The sequence below is a fragment of the Cygnus atratus genome, chromosome 1 (assembly GCF_013377495.2).
Source record: "Cygnus atratus isolate AKBS03 ecotype Queensland, Australia chromosome 1, CAtr_DNAZoo_HiC_assembly, whole genome shotgun sequence".
Classification (NCBI taxonomy): Eukaryota; Metazoa; Chordata; class Aves; order Anseriformes; family Anatidae; genus Cygnus; species Cygnus atratus.
The window spans coordinates 61,431,692-61,453,560 of record NC_066362.1 but is presented as its reverse complement, the minus strand read 5'-3'; the positions used below and the strand labels follow the sequence as shown (position 1 = coordinate 61,453,560).

Here is a 21,869-nt window from a genome sequence, read left to right as displayed (position 1 = left end):
TCAAAAATAAAGCACACCACGTCTCCACCAGAATAATACTTAGCTAAGGGATAGCCAGACACATTTCTGGAACTGTGGCTTACAAATCAACTCTCTTTGTAGTTCAGCTGTACTTGAACACACTAAATGTTTATTTAGCCCAATATCCCCTCTTTGACAGACCAACAGGGACCAAAACTGTATGGTTATGGAGAAGTATAAGAAGAGGACAAGGACACTGGGCTCTTATCTCAAGCACACTGAGCCCCCGTTCATTTGTGGCTGAAGTGCTTTCCAAGCTGGGCATGTTTTGTGTGCACTCAAAACCATTCATGGAAAAAAACGAGGTTTGAAGTTGTTCACACTGCCCCAAGTACAAAAGGTGCTGTCATACCTCCAGCACACGGTCCAAGACTCCTATGAAAGGCAACTGCTGCAGGAAAAGATGTGAAGGCCAACACTAGGCAAAAAACAGGGCATGGGCAGGAAGCCTAGTAAGAACACAGAGGGGAGAGAAGTGCTCTTCCTTAACCTTGGGGCTGCGATTACGAGAGCCCACAGCATAGACAAGTCAGCATCTACTGACGTAGCCAAGGGCTGTTTACTGCATCTCTCCCATCCCACATCACCTCTCAAACCTACTCAAATACCTACCAGACTCCTGAGGTCTGCTACCTCCTGCTTCCTCACAGATAGCTCATTCTCAGAACACACCTCATTTCCTTATGGCTGTGCAGCAGCAGACTGTACTGCAATTCCTCACTAGCAGTCTGAGAAGTGAACTGATTTGGCCCTGCTGCTCCTTCACCAGATAACACCAGTCATTTGATACACAGACAGAGGCATATTAAACGTCCATTTGGAGAAAACCCAACAATTATTAGTTTAGCATTCAGAAAACAGTCCTCAGACAGTACGATCCATGCTATTCCTGGCAAGAACTGAAGCGCATTTCTACTGCATCTGATGTTCCTCATTAGAATTGAGTTACAGAGTCTGCATGCATCTTTTCATTGGCAATTGATGAAAAACAATGGTCAACTACTTTACTTAGACTTTCCTCATGGGACAGCTTTTCCCACTGATTCAATCTGAATGAAGTTCCAGAAATGGGCACCAAAAGGCAAGCAGAAAGCAAATACCTTAAGAAATAGTCTGCACTAAATAAACGATTATTTCAAATGACAAAAATCCTGAAATGTCTTACACTTACATGTAACGATAGACCTAAAAGGAGTGGGTGCTTCTGCCTGTCAGAAGCCTACACTCAAAAGAGACTTCTTTGCAACAGGGGGGTATTTCTTTTTAGACAAGATGTTAAAAAAGGTGCAGCTTCAAAAGAATGGTGTTTTCTTACTTGCTAGCTTTCACTCCTGCATCTCTGTAAGATCCCCATCTTAAACCGGTCACTGCAAACACAGGCTGTTCCTTTTCTCCCTGTAAAGAAAATTAAACAGTGCAAAATTGCGTTCTCTTACCTTTTTTCCAACTTTGTTTTTTGAAACTAGAAAAATATCATTTCTATATAAAAACTGATTTCTGATTAATCCCAAAAGAGAAATTTTGCAGGAAAGGTATGATAAATAGCTAACAGCAATAAAGGTTAAGCAGGATTTAAGTATTACACATTCCATTTACTCCCAGAGAGAAATACAAGAGGTGAAAATTTTAAGAGGTTCATTGATCTTGACTGCACACCCAGCAACAGCCATTTAATTTCGTGGATAGTGTCAGCCAAAAGCAAGGTGCTCTTGTACAGCAACATTAAGCTCTTGCTGCAGAAACGTCTGTTCTACAACACAACAGAAAAATAATAGATACTTTAAAAAAAGGAAACATACTGGGCACAGTCAAAAGTTTTCCCATTTCACATCTTTCAGTTTAAAAGAGAAAGCTATTAATTCAACAATACGTATGAATGTATTAAATCAGCTTAGACAGCTATTGTTATCTTTCACCATTTCTACAGAAATATCAGTGTTAGTAAGTTTTGCATTCATCAGAACTCTCTAAGCCTCCCAAAAATACATTCAGGCATTCAAGTGTTTTCTCCAGTTTAAACCAGCTGATGTCATGGCATACTGTGGAGAAATGACTGCCAACCAAACTGCTGATATCATAAGCTAATATCATAAAACTCACAACAGCATTAAACAGAGGAAAATTAGTCTATTTAGACAGAACTATTGAGAGTAGAAAAGTTTTAGGAATGTTGGGTGCCAAACAAACAGGTGCTTTTACCTTGATCTGCAAGACATCAAGTGGAACTGTCTCTCCCTTCAAAATGGCCAATGTAGCATTAGTAATATGTCTGCAAAACAAAAGAGAAGGAAGAAAAGGAAAACAAACGGGTAGGAAGAAAAGAACACACTTTACAATGAAAAAGGATACACTTTAAAATTATACTTTTTTTTTTTTTTAATCCTGCAGGCCCCACTACCAATCCTAGTGGGGCTTTTTCTTGTAGTAACCACAATACAGCCCCAAGAAAAGAACTCTGACAAAGTGCTGCACCTCCCTGAAATCAGAAAGCAAACTAGGTGGCTGCAACACATGACAAAGCCTGCATTTTAACAAGCAGGAAAAATTCTGACAAGCAAAAGGAATTTCCCAGACTAAGCTTTCCAGAGAAGTGCCAGATCACGCAGGAACAGTTATCTGCTGTTTTGGATAAATCTAAGGATGGAAACACGGTTTTATTGTATTGGTGGCAAGTGTAATAATCTCAGAGGTAAGCAGACAGGTATGAGACTGGTCTCAATTCACTGTCTCTGGGACGGTATTACCTCTCTATGTTAACTTGAAGTTTTTAATCAACATAAGTCTACCTATCAGCAGTGGTCACGTTGTTTTGGTCTCCATTATGTTGTGGACATTAGTTAAGACAATTCTTATCTCACGTCATAAAAGGTGACTTCAGACCCTGAAGAATGTATTTCAGTAAAACCTTTCTTCTTTTAAGAAGAAAAAAAAAAATCAAAGTTGGGTAAAATTTAAGTTCCATATTGTGCATAATTCCCATGTTTCAGCTAGATAGGAAAACAAGCAAACAAAAAAAAATCCACAGCCAAATGCAGTTTTCAGATCCAACCCAATACCTATGTGAATCCACAACAGAAATTGCCCTTGGCTTAATCACACTTCGGATAGAGAAGGAAGCTGGTACTCCCTTGGGCCTTCTTTTCTCCTAACTCATACCTTTCTGTAAGATCTTTGCAATTCCTACACTCCAAAGGAAAGATCTAATAGTGATGAAGGAACCAAAACCTAAGTATTTCTTTTTAAAATATCACTTCTGCACTTCTTACGTCAGGTTCTGTTACTGGTGTAGGTTGTTAAGCAGCCTATTGACCAAATTCCTTTCAACTTCACCAATATGCTGCAGTCTAACTTCCACAGTTCGTTACCTGGGGACAAGAAGATCACTCATTTCAAACAGCTTCTTTAGAACCCAAATATAAATTATTATTTTAATCTTCGCTGCTGATTACAGCCTTGTCCATCTTGCTGAGCTTCAAAGCACTCTGGTGGTTTTAATGAAGGATGTTATGCCAGTTGGCTCGTGGATTTTATGTATGATGGATACCAGCAAGGGTTCCGCAAAGAAGAATGCTAATGAGTTACTGGGAGAACCAGAGTGAACAGATTTCAGTAGCAACGAGAAATATATTCGTTAGTATGGGAGGAGAATGTAAATTGAAAAGGAATGTGTGGGGAAAAGAAAGATTAGTTGACCAGACTTTGTATTTTAAAAGTGGACACAACAATCTTGCAACAAACTGAAACACAGGCAACAGATACTGCCAGGCTGGGTCATATCAACGGTGCTGACAGGTAAGATTCAGGTTGTTGGACAGTTGCCATCACAGCGAAGGGCAAGAAACTCTGAAGAAGTCAGTAATGGGATCCAACCTTTCCCATAAAGAAGCACTCATATGCCTTACTATGCAGATACATAGCAGGTTACAAGGGGACTGTTTTCCAGAATTCTTTAACTGAAGAAGGGATGGAAAGAGGATTTTTGTTTTGTTTTGTTTTCATATCCTTGCTATTGGATTTCCGAATATTCCTAACAGGCTTGATTCTATTGTGATTCTATCGATCAGTTTTTTTGTTTGTTTGTTTGAAACACGCCAAACTCAGCATCACACAACCAAAGAGCAGTTAGCCTCAGTAAACAATTTTATGTTTTCATGATACATACTTTTCCTTCTTTTAATTTTTAGTCAGCTTTTGGAAGTCATTAACACAAGCAAGTCCAGAGAATGATCAGGCTCGCCAGAGACTGCCAACTTCTATGTAACATAGAAGAAAAAGAAAGTATCAAACTACTAAGATGCATTGCTCCTTGAAAACAAACAAAAGACGCGTTTCAGAGAGGTGTAATACTTACTGAACTTGGTTCATGCTCTCAGGGTAGAGCGTGTGGCTCAAAGTACAGGTCTTTCCAAGTGGTATGAATCCTATAGGAATCTTACTGAAAGCAGCCTGGACACATAAGGGGAGTAAATTAACATTTGCATCAGCTGAAAGAAGCTTTCTGTGTGGAGATCGCAGCTGTGTCTGGTATCACCCCTTTGGCACTAAGCTGCCAGGCACCTCCTTAAATGAGGCAATAATACATAATGACTCAGAACATGGCATCCGAATCTCTGAACCCACCACTGCCAACAGGGTACAAAGGAGCTCTCTGTAATCATTACGAGCATTGTTACATGCAGGTTGGCAGACATGTTCTAACTAATGCATGGGTTCTGTCAGCAATCTGCCATCTTTCTTAATACTGATGGTGGCAGCGCAAGCTCTGCATCTCATTTACCATTGCAGAAATCTCCATCTGACAGAATACCCTTGCATGGCAAAGAGATTTTCTCAGTTAAGGAAAGGAAATTAATTGGTTCCTCTGGCATCCAAGTGATGAAGCAGCAGAAGGTCTAATTTTTGGAGATCATTGACCATGTTATTTTTCTGTAGCACAGTTCAGTAAAAGGGCTTGCTGAAGGAGCAAGTTATTACACTGCACCTCATAATAAGCTGTGCTTTATGGAATGTTTCAGAAAATCAACGTAAAGCACTGCATATCACAATGTACCATCTCCCTCCTGAGTGGTGCTCCTAGCAGCTCCAGATACTGCAGATCCCCACTGGCTAAATAACGTCTATCTCACTTCATGCCCACCTGCTCTCCCTCGCTATCTCTGTCTCACCTGCAAGTGTTAACACACCTCTTCTTCAGAATTGCTTTACAGCTTGCAGAAGACAGGCCATTCGCAGCTCATGCGGTCAGGCTCTGCTCCCTTAGCTACTAGGACCAATGCTTCTGGAATACCTCGCACAGACTCTTCTTATCCAGACAACAGTGGTATGACATACCCGAGTAAAAAGGGAAGCAGAGCACAGCGTGAGGGGGCTGAACTGCAAATCCCTACCCGTAGGACAGAGTGATATGAAGGACGAGAATTCCTTGGCCATAGACATGATGGCAATACTACAATGCAGTACTCTACCCAAAATAGTGCTGGATGCAGAATTTTCTATGCAAATCATTCCCAACTATATCAAGATAATAAGTCAAAAATAGAGATGAAGAACTAGCCAGTAAAGCCTCTAAAATTTTTTTCCAGAATCTTCAGATTATAGAGGTCTCAGGGATCATCTACAATAATACTAAAATAAAAAAAAATGATGCCTCAGAACTAATACAGCTAGCACCCCCTTAAAAACATTGGCATAGTTGCAGAGTTTCTCTTGTCACATTCAGACAAAGCAACCGCCTAAAGAGATGCAATTCTAGCTGCCAAGTATATCATCGTAATCTTGTCTGGATCATTTAATTGAGTTTTTGCCAGCTCTTGCCGGAAGGTTTTGGGAACAATGATCCCCTCCTTTCTTCGATAACACTGTCCTCCCTCTTTGAAAAGAAAAATCTCTCTCATTTCCATTCTGAGTGTTCCACCTTGAGAGGTTACAATTTGCTTTCCATAGCCATCTACACAGGTAGATATTCACAGCTTGAAAAAATGGCAAAACAATCATAAAGCAACAGGAGCACAGCCATAAGCAAATTCAGTTTCAAGCCTGTATAAATACAAGAAAAACAAGTACTTTTGCCCAATGCTTCTGCAAAACAAAGCAGCATACACAGCTGTCTATGGATCTTTGAAAGTTGTGCATTTGGCTTCTCAACAATCCCTGCTCTGAAGCTGGAAACTTCCCAAAGATGAGGCTTGGGAGCCATTGCACTCCGTGAGAAAGGGAATGAAGAACAATGGGAAGAATTACAGGACACTAGCATGGCTGACTTATCATGCAGCACACTGGCTTGGGATTAGTAAGCCATAGTATCTGCAGAAAAAAGCTGGGACCAAGGGGTCACAGTGGATACACAAGACACTTTTCCTAAGAAACGGACAAAATTCTAAAAACGACAGATTTCCTCACCTCATCAGCTCTGCGGAGAAGTCCAGTTATGACCTGAAAAACATGGGAAAGTCTTAATCTTTGAGAATTTTATTTTGCAATTACAGTAGGAAGCTGTGAAATTCGTATACAAATTTATTCTTTGGAAAAGATTTAAGAAACAGCTTCTCTTTTGGAACATGTGACTGTTGCTTGCATGGGAAAGGATGCACGCTCAGTGTGCAAACATGATGGGAACAGTGGGGTTCTGAGTGCTTATGAGTATATGCTGGCACCACAACCGATGCCAGTGTAAATGCTTTAACGTTGAATAAACCCAGATAAATCCCTTCTGTATAAATGCAAGAACCGCAAGTGGTCAGTGTGTGATTAAGAATAATAAATTCTAAGCTCAGGAGAAATCTGCAGATGTATTCCAACCACTTTCTCTTAAAGTCATTGTACTTCATTTACCCATTGCCTTATGAAGCCAGTAGTTAGCATTCCTGGAAATGCTTTAACAAAAAACAACCTGCCTTGAAAGAGAGTACTCCCCAGTTATGCTGGCGGTTTGCTCCTGTCATTAATTGTCTTGACAACAGACATTTATTAAATGCATAACATGCTTTGGCATCACTCCCACTTAATTTTTAAATTATTTGATTCCCTCTCAACAAAACACACATTCATCCTGGGCAGTACAGATAGGCTAGTAATAAACTTTGAAAATTAAACCATTAGAGCTACATTACACAGAAAGAAAAAGTTGGAAACATTTCTCCTCAAATAATTTTCTCATTCTAGAATGAGAAAATGCCAAACATTCTTGTTTCCCACCCCATCTCCCATCATCACTTTTAGGCAAAAAAAACAGCTATCAGAGTTTCCTTATTCTGAGAAGCTCAAAACACTGACTGAAAACATGGATGCTAAAACAGACAAATCTTCAGTAATAGCTGTTGTGATGTTGTTGTCGCATTACACAGACTCAATCTTCTCACCCTCAGCTTGGCTACGATTCTCAACAAATAGGACAAAGCTCCTGTAGTACCTCTTGTACTGTGCCATCTCCTCCTGCAATAATGATCAAATCTGTGTTTTCCATCAGTTCCAGCAGCTTTTTTGCTTGCCCTTCATAATCAGTCTGGAGAAACAGAAATACAAACGTGAGAACTCAGGTGATTACTTCTAGGATTTCTCTTCTGTAGAAAAAAAAAATCTATCCATTTGTTTAATAATTATCCTCATATAAGCACAAAGTACTGTATACTTCTTACATTACATTCACTGAAATTTCTTCACCTTATGAAACAAACCCCTTGCCTACTACAATATAAAAAGTAAACACAGATACACAAAACCTAAAAGAATACCATAGTAACTCTCATTCAGTAGATCTAGATTATCCAGCAATAATGAAATTTCCAAATAGTTTTACATTTAAATAAAACCACAGGCAAACTACACTCTTGCAGAAAAAAGTCCCATCACCTTTAGCAGCCAAGGTGTTGTATTTCTCCTGAAATACAGGATCAGCTACATGCAAGGCCGCTGCCCAACAGCAGGCTAGGAAGCTGCTGACAGCTGCTTCAGCAGTAAAGAATACACTGACTTTGTAAACCACCAGAACTGTTTTTTTTTGCAAAACGAATGCTTTTTGCAGGGACGTTTCAGTCCCAGTTACTGGCCTAGCCCTGTTTTGCTAACTTTTCAGATCTGAAGTCACAACATGTCAGTTTTAATTCTTGCAAAACATTTTTTGGTCTTAGGCTAGGACTATACATTTTCAATGAACAGAAAAGGGCATTAATAAAACCAGCATTTTAACACTAAACAAAAGCTTACAAAATTATTCCAAGACAGGAAGATAACTATTAGGGTACTTCACTGCCAAGACATAGTGACTACTAGACAATCCACATATCACAGCCTCAAAAATCTGCGAAAAGATCAGAATCCCTTCATGTTTACTTTTTGTTCTCTTTCCAAAGAAAACTTCTCTGCTAATTCAGGCCATTACAGCTCAGTGTTCTGCTTTTGTGATGGGGACGTTGAATTATCTGGGGATACACTGAAAAAAAAAATTAGTGGAAAAATAAAAGGCTATTTTTAATTAATTTGAAGAGTTCCACAGCACATCAAAGTTCCTCGCTTCTGAATTCTGCAAGTTCAGGCAAAACTGACAATTTCAACAGCGATGGGCATGCACCACTAGCCAGCATGCAAGTATTTAGAGATTTTCCTCTCAAACATGAATTATAGAAGGGCTGCTTTAGACAGTCAGACAAGTAGATGTGCTGCTTTAGCTGAAAATTAAAAAGTCTGTACAGAGTTTGTAAATTAACTGTGAATTAAAACGAAAAAGATTAAGTACTATTTTAAAATCTCAGTAATTATTTCTTCCTACCAGATGCCTATGGGACAACTAAGAATTTCAAGTACACCTAAAATTGAATTTCAGTTCTTCAAGAGCAGAAAGCAAAGCTGACAATATATCTACATTAACAGAACCTCTCACTTCTTACCTTAACCACAGTTACATCCAAGCCAGATAAGTGCAAAATTGGAGCAGCATTCTTCTCAAAAAGGTTCCTGGCTTTACTAGTTAAAAACAAGGGAAAATTATTTCAATAATCTGGTAGTTAAAAAAAAAAAGGAAAAAAAAAAATGAATAACAACTAGAAATATAGTTAAAAACAGAGCATACAATCTACACAATCAGTCACCAGACCTGCCAGTCAGGAAAGATGAGATTTCATTTGTTTCAAATGTATTATATTTCTAGACTCATATCTCAGATGTCAGCTTTTTTGTTACAGTTTTAATAAATGCAGAAGAGGTTATCTGGCTTTCTACAAAAATAATTTTAAAAATCAAAACAAGATCTCCAGAGAGAGATTTATTAGAAAAATTAATGACTTACAGAGCAGCAGGCTTTAATACAACAAAGAAAGTCCATTTGGATTTTCAGAAAGATTAAAAATATATATTTATTTACTTTTACATATCATTAAATAAGTCTGGAAGCAAAATTTGATCTGACCTTCTTTTGTTAAAGGACTCATGCATTTTATGCTTGTAACCGCCTAATAAAATAATTATTCATTAACTATATGTTACTTAGAAGTAGAAATATGAGACCAGAAGTCAGAGACTTTAATTTATTGACACTATGCATTTTTCAGTCATGGGTGTTTTGAATAAAAGCATGTAAGTTCAAGTCCTCCCATGTCAGATATATCATTTCTCTGATATCATTACTGAGATGCAACTGATAGCTTAGCTGATTAGCAGAAATAGACATACATCATATCCAAGATAACTGTTTTCCACTAATGAATATGCAAAAACAGCAGCTGACCTCTTCCAGGAGTCTTGCCCTCAGCCCATATTTAGCCTCCCAGTTTGTAGGCACATCCCTTTCAAGGACAGGTTCCTACAGAAGTAAGATCACTGCTGGCTAACTTCAACTCTTGAAGCAATCAAGGTCATCTCTTATTTCTATAGTTTTTGAGGAGGGAAACGTGCCACATACAAAGGTATGTGGAGGAATGACAAAGACCCAAACACAGGATAAAAGAAAATTTATATATACGCATATATATTTGAAAATAATTCTTTCAACTCAAGCATCTAATTCCGTTCTTCATTGTAATATTTTTGGTGATAGATATTTTGGCATAGTTACACAGCACCAGCTTGGCATCAGAGGGGGGCAAAAATGAGCTCAAAAATTTGGCCGGCTTTTATAGTGAATGGCAGATTAGAAAAACAGAATGAAGTGTAGGGGAGGGGAAATTTTACCCTTTGCAAGCTGCTGGGTTGAGGAACACTGTCGCTTTCTTCAGTGGCATACTGGAAGGAATCAGCTGGTTGCCAAAAACCTTAATAAGAAAAAAAGAGCACAGTTCAGTTTCTCTTTTAAGCACATTAGTAAAGCAGTTCAAAATAATGCATCTCCCCAAATGTCAGTAGGCTTTCACTTTCAAGCCTCATGACAATCACATGACTTCCATCTGCAGTCATTGTACAGGTCTCCTATTCAAAGATCACTACTCTTAGCAACAGCTCACACCATTGTCATAAGAAATCTTTATCTCATTTTTACAGTTCAACCAATTTTTTTTTTTTTGGTCAAATTCTAGTTGTCTGGCATGGGAGATCCAGGGAGAACTATCCTTGACTTTAAGGTTATTTGATTTTCCCATGTAATTCTCATGCACCTGCTTGCCATCTTCTTCTTGCAGCTTCTTCCACTCCTGTCCTTCATTTCTCATATCTCCTCTGCTTATTTTTGTATTTTCTATGCTTAAGTTTTTGAAAATACAAAAGAAGATAATCACCAGAGAGTTTGCCCTCACCTATGTGCAAATCCAGTTTCCTCAGACACTTTTTCCTCCTCCTGTCTCTTTATAAGAACCACTCAGTTCCTCTTCATCTTTTAATCCAGTTCTGAACAGATGCCTTGATTTTAAGTTCTTTGAGAGTTACTTCATGCAGCCTCTTGCATGCCTTTTAGCCATTTGACCTATGCCACAGCTTTTCAACACAGGAGAGGCACGAGAAGGCAAGGCTTCCACACACTACTTCCCACTCTGCAGACCTCTTTTAGCTCACCTAAAGGCATCCTCACTACCACACAAATCAAACTGGTTTGGGATACAAGGCTGACAACATTCAGCAGTACCAACCAGAAGCCCTGGAAATAAAGCAGGAACAAAAGGCTACTGTGCTGAACATGACACAGTCATCTGTCCCTACTTTCTCTTCCCTTTACTTTAAAGGTTAATCCCCTGGCAGGAATTTTTATATTGAAGAAGGCAGACACTGTGCACAAAACACTGTAGATTTTAGTGATCATTAGCTGTTTAAAGTTGAAATTACTTCCCCTTGCCAACTTTGCTCAGGAAGCCTCAATTAGAAGCGTGCAGCTGGCTATGTCACTTAAAACATTCAAATTTCTTCTTCAAGAAAGAAGAAGGATAAGAGAAGTTGCTGAGAGTAAAGGAATGGTCAAAGAAAGGGAAATAAATCAACAGCTCCTCAGTTTTACCAAAAAATTAGCTGGCAAAATGAACTATGTGTTTTATTGCATTTAGGGGAGAGGGGGGGGGCAGGATTGGGAAAGATAGGAGACCTCTGGCACGTTACTGCTGTTAAAAACAATTAATTATTTACTTGGGGGAGCACGACGTGATGTATTTGCTTGCTCTAAACAACCTAAAAAGGCTTATAAAAAATTTAGGAGTACTGACATGATCATTTCTTTATATAATATACTTAGACATTTATGTTACATATGGGGGCACTTCTAAAGCAAATTCAGATTTTTAAGACAGGAAATAAAATAATAATAATGCAACATTTTCTAAGTTTTGTGGGGTTTTTTTTGTTGTTGTTTTTCTCCCAGAGCCCAACGTAAGTAAAGCCAACTTAAAGCCATTAAAAATTGTTATTAAATATATATGAAGCTATTATTTAGGAAAGGCAATGCCTTTTTCAATTCCTTGTTAAAGCAAAACTCCAGGTATTGCGTTTCTGGATTCCTAGTATGAAACTTACTATTTTGCAATTATGAAAAACCCATTACACAAAGGCTTTACGGTGTTTTATGAAAACAAACAGAGAAACAATATTCCATTACGGAAAACCATTCCCGCTTCACAGACTGAATTTGTCACCTTAGCACGACCTGTCTAATACAGACCCAGAGTGCACTAACATCTATCGGAGAGGCCACGTCTGCAAAGCCCATAGGTGGCTGACACTGGTTTGTTTGGGAGAGGGAGGTGTAAAAGGTTTTCAGTTTGGTAAATGGGTTCTTCATTGGGGAACCCTTCTGTAATCATTTGCCACCCCAAGGTTGTCATTGCGAGCTGATATTTTAATTCGGACATGCACGGTGGAGTTTTTGCAGGAAGTACTGCTATAGGGGATGCTTTGGCAGCAAGGCAGGTTATCAGCAATTTGGTATTGTTTTAGGCTTAAGAACTCAAAACAACTTACATAAAAATAATAGGGAGCCCCTCCCACTTCACTCAGACCAAGCTTTTTCTTGAGTGAGCCTGCCTCGATTTTTCTCAGCACTTATACAGCACTGTAAACACAAGTAGCATTTTTCACACAATTACAGATTGTTGCTATTCCAAAGACTAAACCAGACATTTAATGCCTTGCTACTGTATTGCTGTGCGTTTTCAAGCTGTATTTGGCACTGACACATCAGTGAGAACAGAAATTACAGCATGAACTGACTACTGAACTTTCTGGTTCATTCCTTTCTAATGCAGGAGTCTTCTGCAGGATATCTTCCAAAGCTTCACCCCCCTTGCAATTGTAGGAAGCTCTATTTCATTTATAAGAATAAGCTTCAAATACTGAGGTATTAACTGCTATTTCTGGAAAAAAGAAAAAAAAAAAAAAAGCTATTGCTTTGATATCTGTGCAGTGAAAATGAATACAGAAAGCATAAAAATGAAGAACAGGTTCTTTGAGTTGGTATAGTCAAATACTATACGTATTCAACTCTGAAGGTATCATTTTTGAAAGCAGTATTTTCTTTTTTTTTTTTAGTTATTATATTTTTAACTGTAAAATTATTATATTTTTTTCCTCATTCTTCCACGAGACTTGAGCTCCCTTACATCTATTTTGGCAAAAAATTCCACAGTCCAGATCAAGTTGCCGTGAACATCTTTCCTTCAACATCTGGCAGATAAAAACTGGGATTACGCAGGTGCACCACTGCTATAAAGCAGGGTAACCTCAAGCAAAGATCTTCAATGAGAAAAATAATGTTCAGCATTCTTCTCAGGCCCCAGTACGTAGCAATGGGAGCAGTATCACGCCCTGCAAAATCTCTAACATCTGGCACGGAGAAGTGGGTTTAAAATTAACTTTGTTTGAAGGAGGTAGAAAGACTCTTAAAATCCTGCACGACACCACCGAGGCAACCAGAGCTATCGGCACAGCGTCCTTGATGAAGGCGCTCGGGGATGAACAGAGAAGGGTGAAGTCTGCCCAGCGGAGCGCTAACGCGAAGCGGTTTGCCCTGCCTCTGCCCCGACAACACGCCTCGTGGTGGATCTCAGATTGCAGTCTCCTGTCTCGTCTTCTTTCTACCAGAAAATTTCAGGCCCAGAGGAATGCAGTCAGCAGAAAGAGAGGCCTGGGTAGCTGGAGCAGTGACTGACGTGTACCCCAGCGATAGCACCCCAGCTTCGGGCTGGAGGCCGGCTGCCCTTCGGTGCCTGAGCAGCAGGACACAGATGGCAGCACTGTAAGGCTCGTCACGGAGAGAGGGCCTGCTGGGAGAATCCCAGGAGCCCTGCACGGCCAAGATAAGAGGGGATTTTAATCTAATCTTATCACTTTAGATGGCATTACCTCGGCTTCTTGGCACGCAGCTCTTCGTAGCAGGTTATCGCTGTTAGGTAAGACAGAACAGAGTGGACATTAGGTTGAGTAAGTTTAAAACAATTTGCTCATTTTCACGATATAGGTCTGTACCCTTTTTACACATGCTTTGACAGCTCTAAAATAAAAAATACAGGTTCTTTAAGGCCTATTTAACACATGTTTAAGGATAAAATGCCCTTGTAAACACACATGCATAATTTTTATTTTTTTTAACATGCACACGCAAACACATAGTGTTTTCGATAGTAAATCAAAGCAGGAAACAAAGAGAAGGATGCCAAGTGTGCTGAGATTACAAAAGCCACGAGACACTGTACAGCTGTGATTTAATTTTAAATTGCTACATAACTGTACAACTGTACTCCAGATCTAAGTGGGTTTTTTTTAATGCTAATATTACCTGTTTTTTACACTGAAGGTACTTCCCACTCTGACAGTACAGAAGAGCATTAGAGTAGACTTAAGTGTAACTTACACGGACTTAAATCTGTGTGCCTTACAACTGTGAACTCCCCCATCCATCGGATTGTAAGCTGGACATGTTAATGCAGCACATACCACCCAGCCAGGTCTGCGCATGGACTAAAGCTACAACTCAAAGAGGTGAAAATCACTCACCTCACCTCAGTGAAATTTAAAAGAAAAAAGAAAGTATTGGTATTAGACATGCCACTGACGGTCATGTCAGAAAGAGATACCAGGCTAATCCTTGTGCTTGTCATTGGTGACGGACAGCATTAGCACGGCAGCGGGCAGCCACACCAGAGACTGAGCTACTGAGTGCAGAACACAACTCAGTTCTTCTCCAGACCCAAAAATGCCCTTTTGGGACTCCCGGACAAAAAAGAGTCCTGTCCTGCAGCACCTGGTCTCACCTGTCCTATAGACGCCAGACGCTTCCCGCTCCTTGCTAAAACCAAAAAACTCCATCAGTTTTCCCTTGGCAGTATCTGGCAAGACAGTACAGTCTTGCCTCAAAAATCCCCAATGCAAAAAATCAATACCAGTTATAGTCAGCGTAACACATACCAAAATTAACATATTAGACCCATTAAAGGGACTCAAGGCCAGCCATGAAAAACAATCGACTGGGAAAGCAGCACACTCCTGCCCCATACTGTGGCTCACTGGGCCAAATTCTGCAGCTGAAATGGCAGAAGAGAAGGCAAAGCCTTGGCCAGAACAATGAACCCAATGAAGCGGGATCTGTCCCATTCCACAAGCCTAGACTATTCATCTGTCACTGGAGCCATATAAATCACTGCTTCTGACATCACCAAAAGATGCTGCAGTGCCCTAAAAGGAGAAGTCGGGTGACTTTAGATGAGATACTGAGTTCTGAGAACACAACTGTGAAGCAAAAAAAGACAGATTTATTCTTAGTCAAAGTAAAAAGGCTAAGGGAGAACTCACGCATGGAAAAAGAAAACATGTAAATAATACCCCATCAAGATAACAAGTAACTGGAATGTCTAAAACAATTTCCTTGGAGGCCTAACAATGCTTTTAACTGCCACGTTATCTCCTTAAGACCAAAGCAGTAAGCCATTTGTAGTAACTACCTGAAATATTACTTAGAGGAGCAGCAGGCCTGTGCTTGATTGCGCTAATCTAGAGAAAGAGCACCAGTTAAAATAACTCTCTCTGCACAGGTTTGTGTACGGAGCTAAACCCGAGTGCTGCAGCTAATTCCCATTCAATCGGGACAGCACAGGGGGCTGCGTCCACGCTGCCCTGCTGATTACAAGCCCTCACACACGGACTTTTCCCCCACCCGTGATTATGTGTGGCTAGAGGAAATACAAAGCAATTGCAATGTCAATATATAAAGCTGAAATATTATGGGGTACCAAGAAAACCCTACTACCAAATGATGGCTGCACAGCTGATCCATTTGCGAACTGCAGTCCTGACCTCATGAACAAATTCTAGTCAAGTCTGTGTCGTCTGATTGCTGCACATCGCTGCTACTTTGCTCAGAAATCAAGCTGGGTCACATCACCAGCCAGTCTGTTTCCTGGTGCCTGCAACCTTATAATGCCCGCAGCGTTAATAACCTTTAAAATCGAGTCCAGCATAACTTTCAAAAGCACTCGAAAGATACTGCGTTGTCTGTCCCAACCTGCAAAGACCCCCAAAATAGTGATCAAGAAGCTGTGAGAGGCCTGCAGCCACAGCAAGTGGCTTGGGACAACCAGCTCCCCTGGAAGCGACTGTACCATGAGCGCCTAAAGCAGCTTGGATGCGAGATCCCCTTTCAGGCAGGGTTACCAGCATTAAATCTAAGACTCTGAAGTATGTTCAGCCAACAAGAAGCCTAAAAGCACTCTGTTTGACCAAAGCTGTGCGCACAGGACCAGTCTCCAGAGCTACCACAGAACTCCTTCCAGAGTTTATCTTCACAGAGAGCATTTTGGCTGCTTCCAACACAACAAGAGCACAGCATCCTCTGCTTGGTATCAGCCTTTACTTTCAGCTTGGCTTTGGAAGGACATGAAAGACAAACCTACGTTTGAATCAGCTTTACCCAAGGATTAGAATTTATGCCCCACGTTTTTTGATGAAGTTTTGATGAAATAAAGTGGGCCGCTGAGGAAGAGATATGCAGAAAGGTGACCAAGTGAGTTATCAGTTGGCAAACACTCAGAGGCTAACGCTCAACTTACAGATAAGAATAAGACTCGGATTGCTGGCAAGCAGTCAAAGGCCCAGATGCTTTGCCAGCATTTTCTATGGAGAAAGTCAATACTTCAATGCATACAGAGCTCGGCTGAGTATGTGAGGGGTCCACTGCCTCAGTACAATGCAGAAGTCCCCGTCCTGACCAGGATGATCACTTACCCAGCAGTACCACTGCAATGCTCTGGCCAAACTGGACTACCAGTTAAGCTGAGATTAAACTCCTGCTGGCCTGCCGTAGCTGGTGACTCACTGCACCACCTGGACACACAGAGAGCAGCAACAGCCCTCCTTAGCAGAGCAGATCCAGGGCAGGAACTGAGAAGTGAGAGGGGATTCCAAATCTGGTGGAAGTTTTAAAATAATCAAATGGTACCTTTTCTTGCTGTTTTATTCATCAGTAAGGAACCATCTCAAGAAAAGACAAAATACAGAATACAATTCAAAAGGATTTTAATTTTATACTGTGACTCCTTACACTAATGAATTCAATGAGCACCAGCAGCTACCACACAGAAACACAGCCAGAATTGTTATGTGCCCTCTTTTCATCCTATTAAGTAAGAAGAGATCAAAAAAAAAAAAAAAAAGCAAGTTGCTTACTTCTCTGCAATTAATCTCATCTACGTTAAACAGAAGTACAGCACTGCATATCAGCACATATCTGACAATCTGCACACCCTCTAAGGCTGGATCTGGTGTACCTGTAGTATGATATGCTGTTGGTTAAAATGAAGTTAACACATATGTTCACGTAATCCAGAGAAATTAAAGGGAAACAACCTCACATGTGACAACACTGAGTTCTTGTCTTTCTTCTTCAATATTACAAGGGTATTTGCTATCTCGAATGCAACACAACAGATTTTACAAGCATATTCCTTTATGAGAACCAAAGGAATTTTAAGGCTCACCAAGGTTTTATAAGAATAGCAAGAGGGTTTTAATTAGAAGTAGTTCAACCAGACGTTATGTCTATCACTCTACATCTGAAAAGCCTTTGCCACCTCCTGACTGATGTCTCCTTTGAAGAGGTGCTGTCCATTGCATTACGTATCTAGAGTGGCTGAATCACAAATGGTGAAGGGGAAACCAGCACAAAGCTTCTTCTGTACTCTTCCGGTTCATTTAAAAAGCCCTGACTTTTAAACCAGTCAGCGTTTGCACAAACACCTCCAGAGATGAAAGGCTAACACACTGATCCGAAACTAAATGCTGCATGAAGAAAGTAAGACTGGGCTATGAAGCTCCTTGGCCCTTACAGTTACTGTCACCGACAACCTTCAGCCTCACTCGGTGAGGAATCCTTTCACTCCAGTGCCCCTCTCTCCTGTACAGTCTACATAGCACAAGGGCATCCACATCAGACCCCTGGTGCAGCCTGCTGGAAGGAGACAATCAGCTCCATTTCCCCACAGGGGAGACACACACAGGACAAGTCTGGAGAAGGCAACATTCTCCTTGTCCCTGTCTGCCCGTGTAGCATCCTATGAAGTCTTAAGCCAGTACCCCAGAGCTCTTCTGTCCCTACAGGCATGCAGAGACTGACTATGGAAGAGTAGCCATTTATTTACAGGACAGATTGTTACTTGCAATGGCTCCACTTAAGGCAGACATCATAGCCTCTGCATCCAAAAGAAGAATGAACCTTGAGAAGTCAGAAAAGCAAATTATCTTCTCCTTGCCAGAGAAATAACTTAGAAATTCCATGAGAACGGAAAAGCCAAGAAGAAGGATGAAGGAGGGGAAAAAACTTTCTTCAGCTGCAAATAAATGAGCAAGACCTCAGACAGCTAATTCCAGGAAGTCAGAGGCTAATCTGAACTGATGCTGTGCTAAAGCACGCCCCTTCGTCAGAAAACCTGGTGATGCCAGAAACTGAAGCATAAGACTTCGCTAAACCTTTAATCTGTTCTAAAAGGGCAAATATAAGTCTAGCAAAGTATGCCTGATGCATAGTAATTTGGCCTCGGATGTCGACAGCAGCAAGCCTCACGGCCAGCGCAGCCCACGTGCGGCTCCCTCACTGACCTCTCCAAGCGCCGCCTGAAGCAGGTTCTGCACAGGGTGACGGCACCTCACACGCTCCCCAGCGCGACTGGTACATAAGCAACGACACTGGGGATTACTGAATGTATCAAAAAAAAAAACCACAAAATCCATTACCGCATTTGGAGGCAAAACAGAAGGTGCAGAGAGGGACTCTGGCCTATCCCTGCTGTCCAGCAGCCACAAGATAAGGCCTTTGCTGGGCACATGGCAGCAGGTAAGAGCTGCTGAGATAACCTCAAACTTTTACACTCTTGCCACCAGGCTTGTCTGTCACTCCTCTTTCTATTCTCTGGCTAAAACAAACCTCCACAGAGTACAAGAAATGGCTAAATGGTTGTCACTTTTTCCCAAACTACTTAAATCTCCAAAAGCACTCTTTTACAGCTGTGCTGCAGTCTGCATCAAAGTCACACAGAGCTGTTTGCCATCACAGGATTTCCTACCTTGCATTTCCTATGTGCAGTAAGGAAATGGTGTGTGTTTTCCCTTACAGATAAAAAGGGAAGATTGAAGAACAGGATGATTTTTCCCCCACTACATCATCTGGGTTAAAGCACTGTGCCTATATTCGGTGTAAAAAAACTGAGCGTTGAAATGTAGATACCAACAGTTCCCTTAGTCTTTTGCCTCTCATGTTTTTCTCTTTATTCACCTTTGGTTCTGACAGCATATCACCTACGCTGTGATCACTTTCTCTGTGATCCTAAGCTGTTTTCACAGGTACCGCGAGAGAACTGCGCAGGGAATGAACACCGCCAAACCCCACAGCGTACAGGCACACGAGTTCACAGAAACAGGCACAAAGGGGAGACTGGTTGTGCCTGACGCTGCTCCTAGGCCCCCTCAGGTGCCCACTCCCCATGTGCCCAAGGAGCAGATTTAGCCTTTTTCCTAGTGCTCTGTCTCAGTAGCTCTCTCCAGCACCCAGGGCAGCCGTGCTGGCATCCATGGCAAGAGGAGGCCAGGGGAGAGGCCACGCAGCGTACCCGGGGTGGGCACAGGATCCTCTGCCCCAACAGCCAGCCCCTCACAGGGATGCTGCCGAGCAATTTCTTCCTCCGTCCTTTTTACATTTAGTTTATTAAAACTGGCTAACGGGTATCTAAAATAGCAGCAGCATCTGTAATGACTTATTTGCGTTTTGCTATTTTATCTGGACTCAAAGTTGAAGCCTTCAGAAGGAAAAGCGGAACGCAAGCCCAAGGACTCACTGAAGGAAGGCATTACAAAACCAACCTGTTGAGCACCAACACCTCTGCTTACAGCACGGCCATACCCTGTACTTCTCTGCGTGCTGGTGCGTGTAACCACGATGTCACCAGCACTTCCACACACCCAACGTCATTCTCCATCTCCCCAAAACCCACCCTACCATCCTCGCCCTCCACCAAAACCAGAGGTGCTGGGGGAGAGTTTTTGGCTGCTCGCCTGCAGCTGAAGGGTTCTGCTGGGTGCAGGCGAGCAGCCAGCACCTAAAGCGATTTAAAATCTCCCCGGGCCCCGACCTCCGCCTGAAGCCGCCCCCAGGCCGGGGGCCGGCCGCTGTCGGAGCCGCACCCCCCTCAGCGGCCCTTACCGGTGCCTGCCGTGCAGCCAGCTCGCCCCCCAGCCCAGCAGGCCGGCCCCCAGCGCCGTTTTCTTCCAGTGACTCCGCAGGGTCGCCAGCACCCTCCTGGCCCCGGCCATGCCGCCGGGGAAGCGGGCCCGGCCGCCGGGAAGCCACGCTCAGCCCGCGGCCGCCGCCGCCCGGCTCGGCTGGAAACGGCTCCCCCGGCCCCGCGTTCCGCTCCGCACCGCCCGCACGGCCCCGGCGGGTCCCCGGCGGGCGGCCCTAAAGTCGCTTAAAAGCCCAAATCCCGGGGGAAAGCCTTTTCGCGGCCCTGCCGCTGTCCCGCGGGGCGGCCCAAGGCCATCGCCAGGAGCCAGGGGAGCGGTGGCTCCACACAGGTGTCTCGTAGAATCACAGAATCATTAAGGCTGGAAGAGACCTCCAAGACCATCTGGTCCAACCATCCCCCTACCACCAATGCCACCCACTAAACCATGTCCCCATGCACCACGTCCAACCTTCCCTTGAACACTCCCAGGGACGGTGACTCCACCACCTCCCTGGGCAACCCGTTCCAGTGCCTGAGTGCTCTTTCTGAGAAGAAATGTCTACCGATTTCTAACCTAAATGTCCCCTGGTGCAACATCCAACATACAAAACAATCCCAGAAACTATTTCTAAAGGTCCAGACAGCTGTCCAGATGGCGTCTGGCCTAGGAAATGCCTGGGGTTTGCTGTCTAAGCCCCAGCAAGTGGGTGCACCAGGAGAATCGTCTCTGGAGGGCAGGCCCTGCTCGTGGGGATGCCATATGGCCCCAGTGTCATGCAGGGCGAGGAGGGGACGTGACCAAGTGACAGGACCCAGCTTCGCAAGGGGACAAGTGCTCGGACAACCCAGGGGTGACAGCCCCGTCCAGCCTTCATGCCTGGCTTTGTCGGATGCCTGGAAGAGCACAAGCAACCACAGAGATACATCAGGGAGGTGCTGAACGGGCTGATAAACAAAGAGATCCTCCCCGTCCTGTGAAAAACAAAAACTCAAGATGAATCATTGGCTAAATAAGTGGTGTAAGGAAGCGCTCTGCTTTTGGAGAACGCTGCCCTCCTTCCACCAGGGCTTATAGATTTGTGGTGACAACGACCCCGTCTGCACGGGACCAGCTGGTTGGGGCAATGAACTTAAGGCTGGGGAGAAAATTTGTCTCAGAATCCTTTTTTTCCCTCTAGCAAAATGCCATCTTCATCAACATCCAAACATTTACAAAAATATTAGAGTCAATAAAATTATTTTTATGTAAAAAACTTCCCCAAATCTTTCTCCTTCATGATGTCTGGTTGGGATGTGGGTAGTAACACAAGAGGGCTGATGGAGGCCACATGTGGGACTCTGGATATGCAAAAGTCTGTTCTGAAAGAGTCACGTTGATGCAGAAGAGAGTCCAGGAGCCACTCTGTTGTTAGTGATGAGGAAAGCAGATTAAAACTTGCAGGTTGGTTTCTCTTCTGTAGGTTTTGTGTGTGTGTTGTTTGTTTGTTTCCATCATTTTGTCTAGTAGAAGATTTGGGATTTGTTTTTCTAAGAAAAACATTAAAAGATCAGGTCCTGATGAGTATTTCAGGCACATCCTTGTCCAGTAGACATTGCTTCCCACTTAAATATTCCAGGCTCATCTGTCCAGCGCATCTCAGCACAGACACTTGATGTGCTGCTGAATGTTCCAGGTGGTGTAGAGTGATTAAATGTCCTACTTCTTTTTTTTTTTTTTTTTTTTTGGTGGTGTCCCACTTTTTG

General features: G+C 42.3%; 1 protein-coding gene across 1 annotated transcript in view; it reads right to left on the bottom strand.

The window, feature by feature from the left end:
- Positions 1-20,292, bottom strand: part of AGK (acylglycerol kinase) — a 31,612-nt gene extending 11,320 nt beyond the window's left edge. Inside the window, exons 1-9 of the mRNA XM_035568561.2 lie at positions 20,105-20,292; positions 13,765-13,804; positions 10,183-10,262; positions 8,904-8,979; positions 7,430-7,522; positions 6,421-6,453; positions 4,373-4,467; positions 2,221-2,290; positions 1,337-1,416 (exon numbers count right to left, since the gene is read on the bottom strand). Of these exons, the coding sequence (XP_035424454.1) occupies positions 1,337-1,416; positions 2,221-2,290; positions 4,373-4,467; positions 6,421-6,453; positions 7,430-7,522; positions 8,904-8,979; positions 10,183-10,262; positions 13,765-13,804; positions 20,105-20,214 (677 nt within the window). The 5' untranslated portion in view covers positions 20,215-20,292. The remainder of the gene's footprint in view (positions 1-1,336; positions 1,417-2,220; positions 2,291-4,372; positions 4,468-6,420; positions 6,454-7,429; positions 7,523-8,903; positions 8,980-10,182; positions 10,263-13,764; positions 13,805-20,104) is intronic.
- Positions 20,293-21,869: the final 1,577 nt, after the last annotated feature.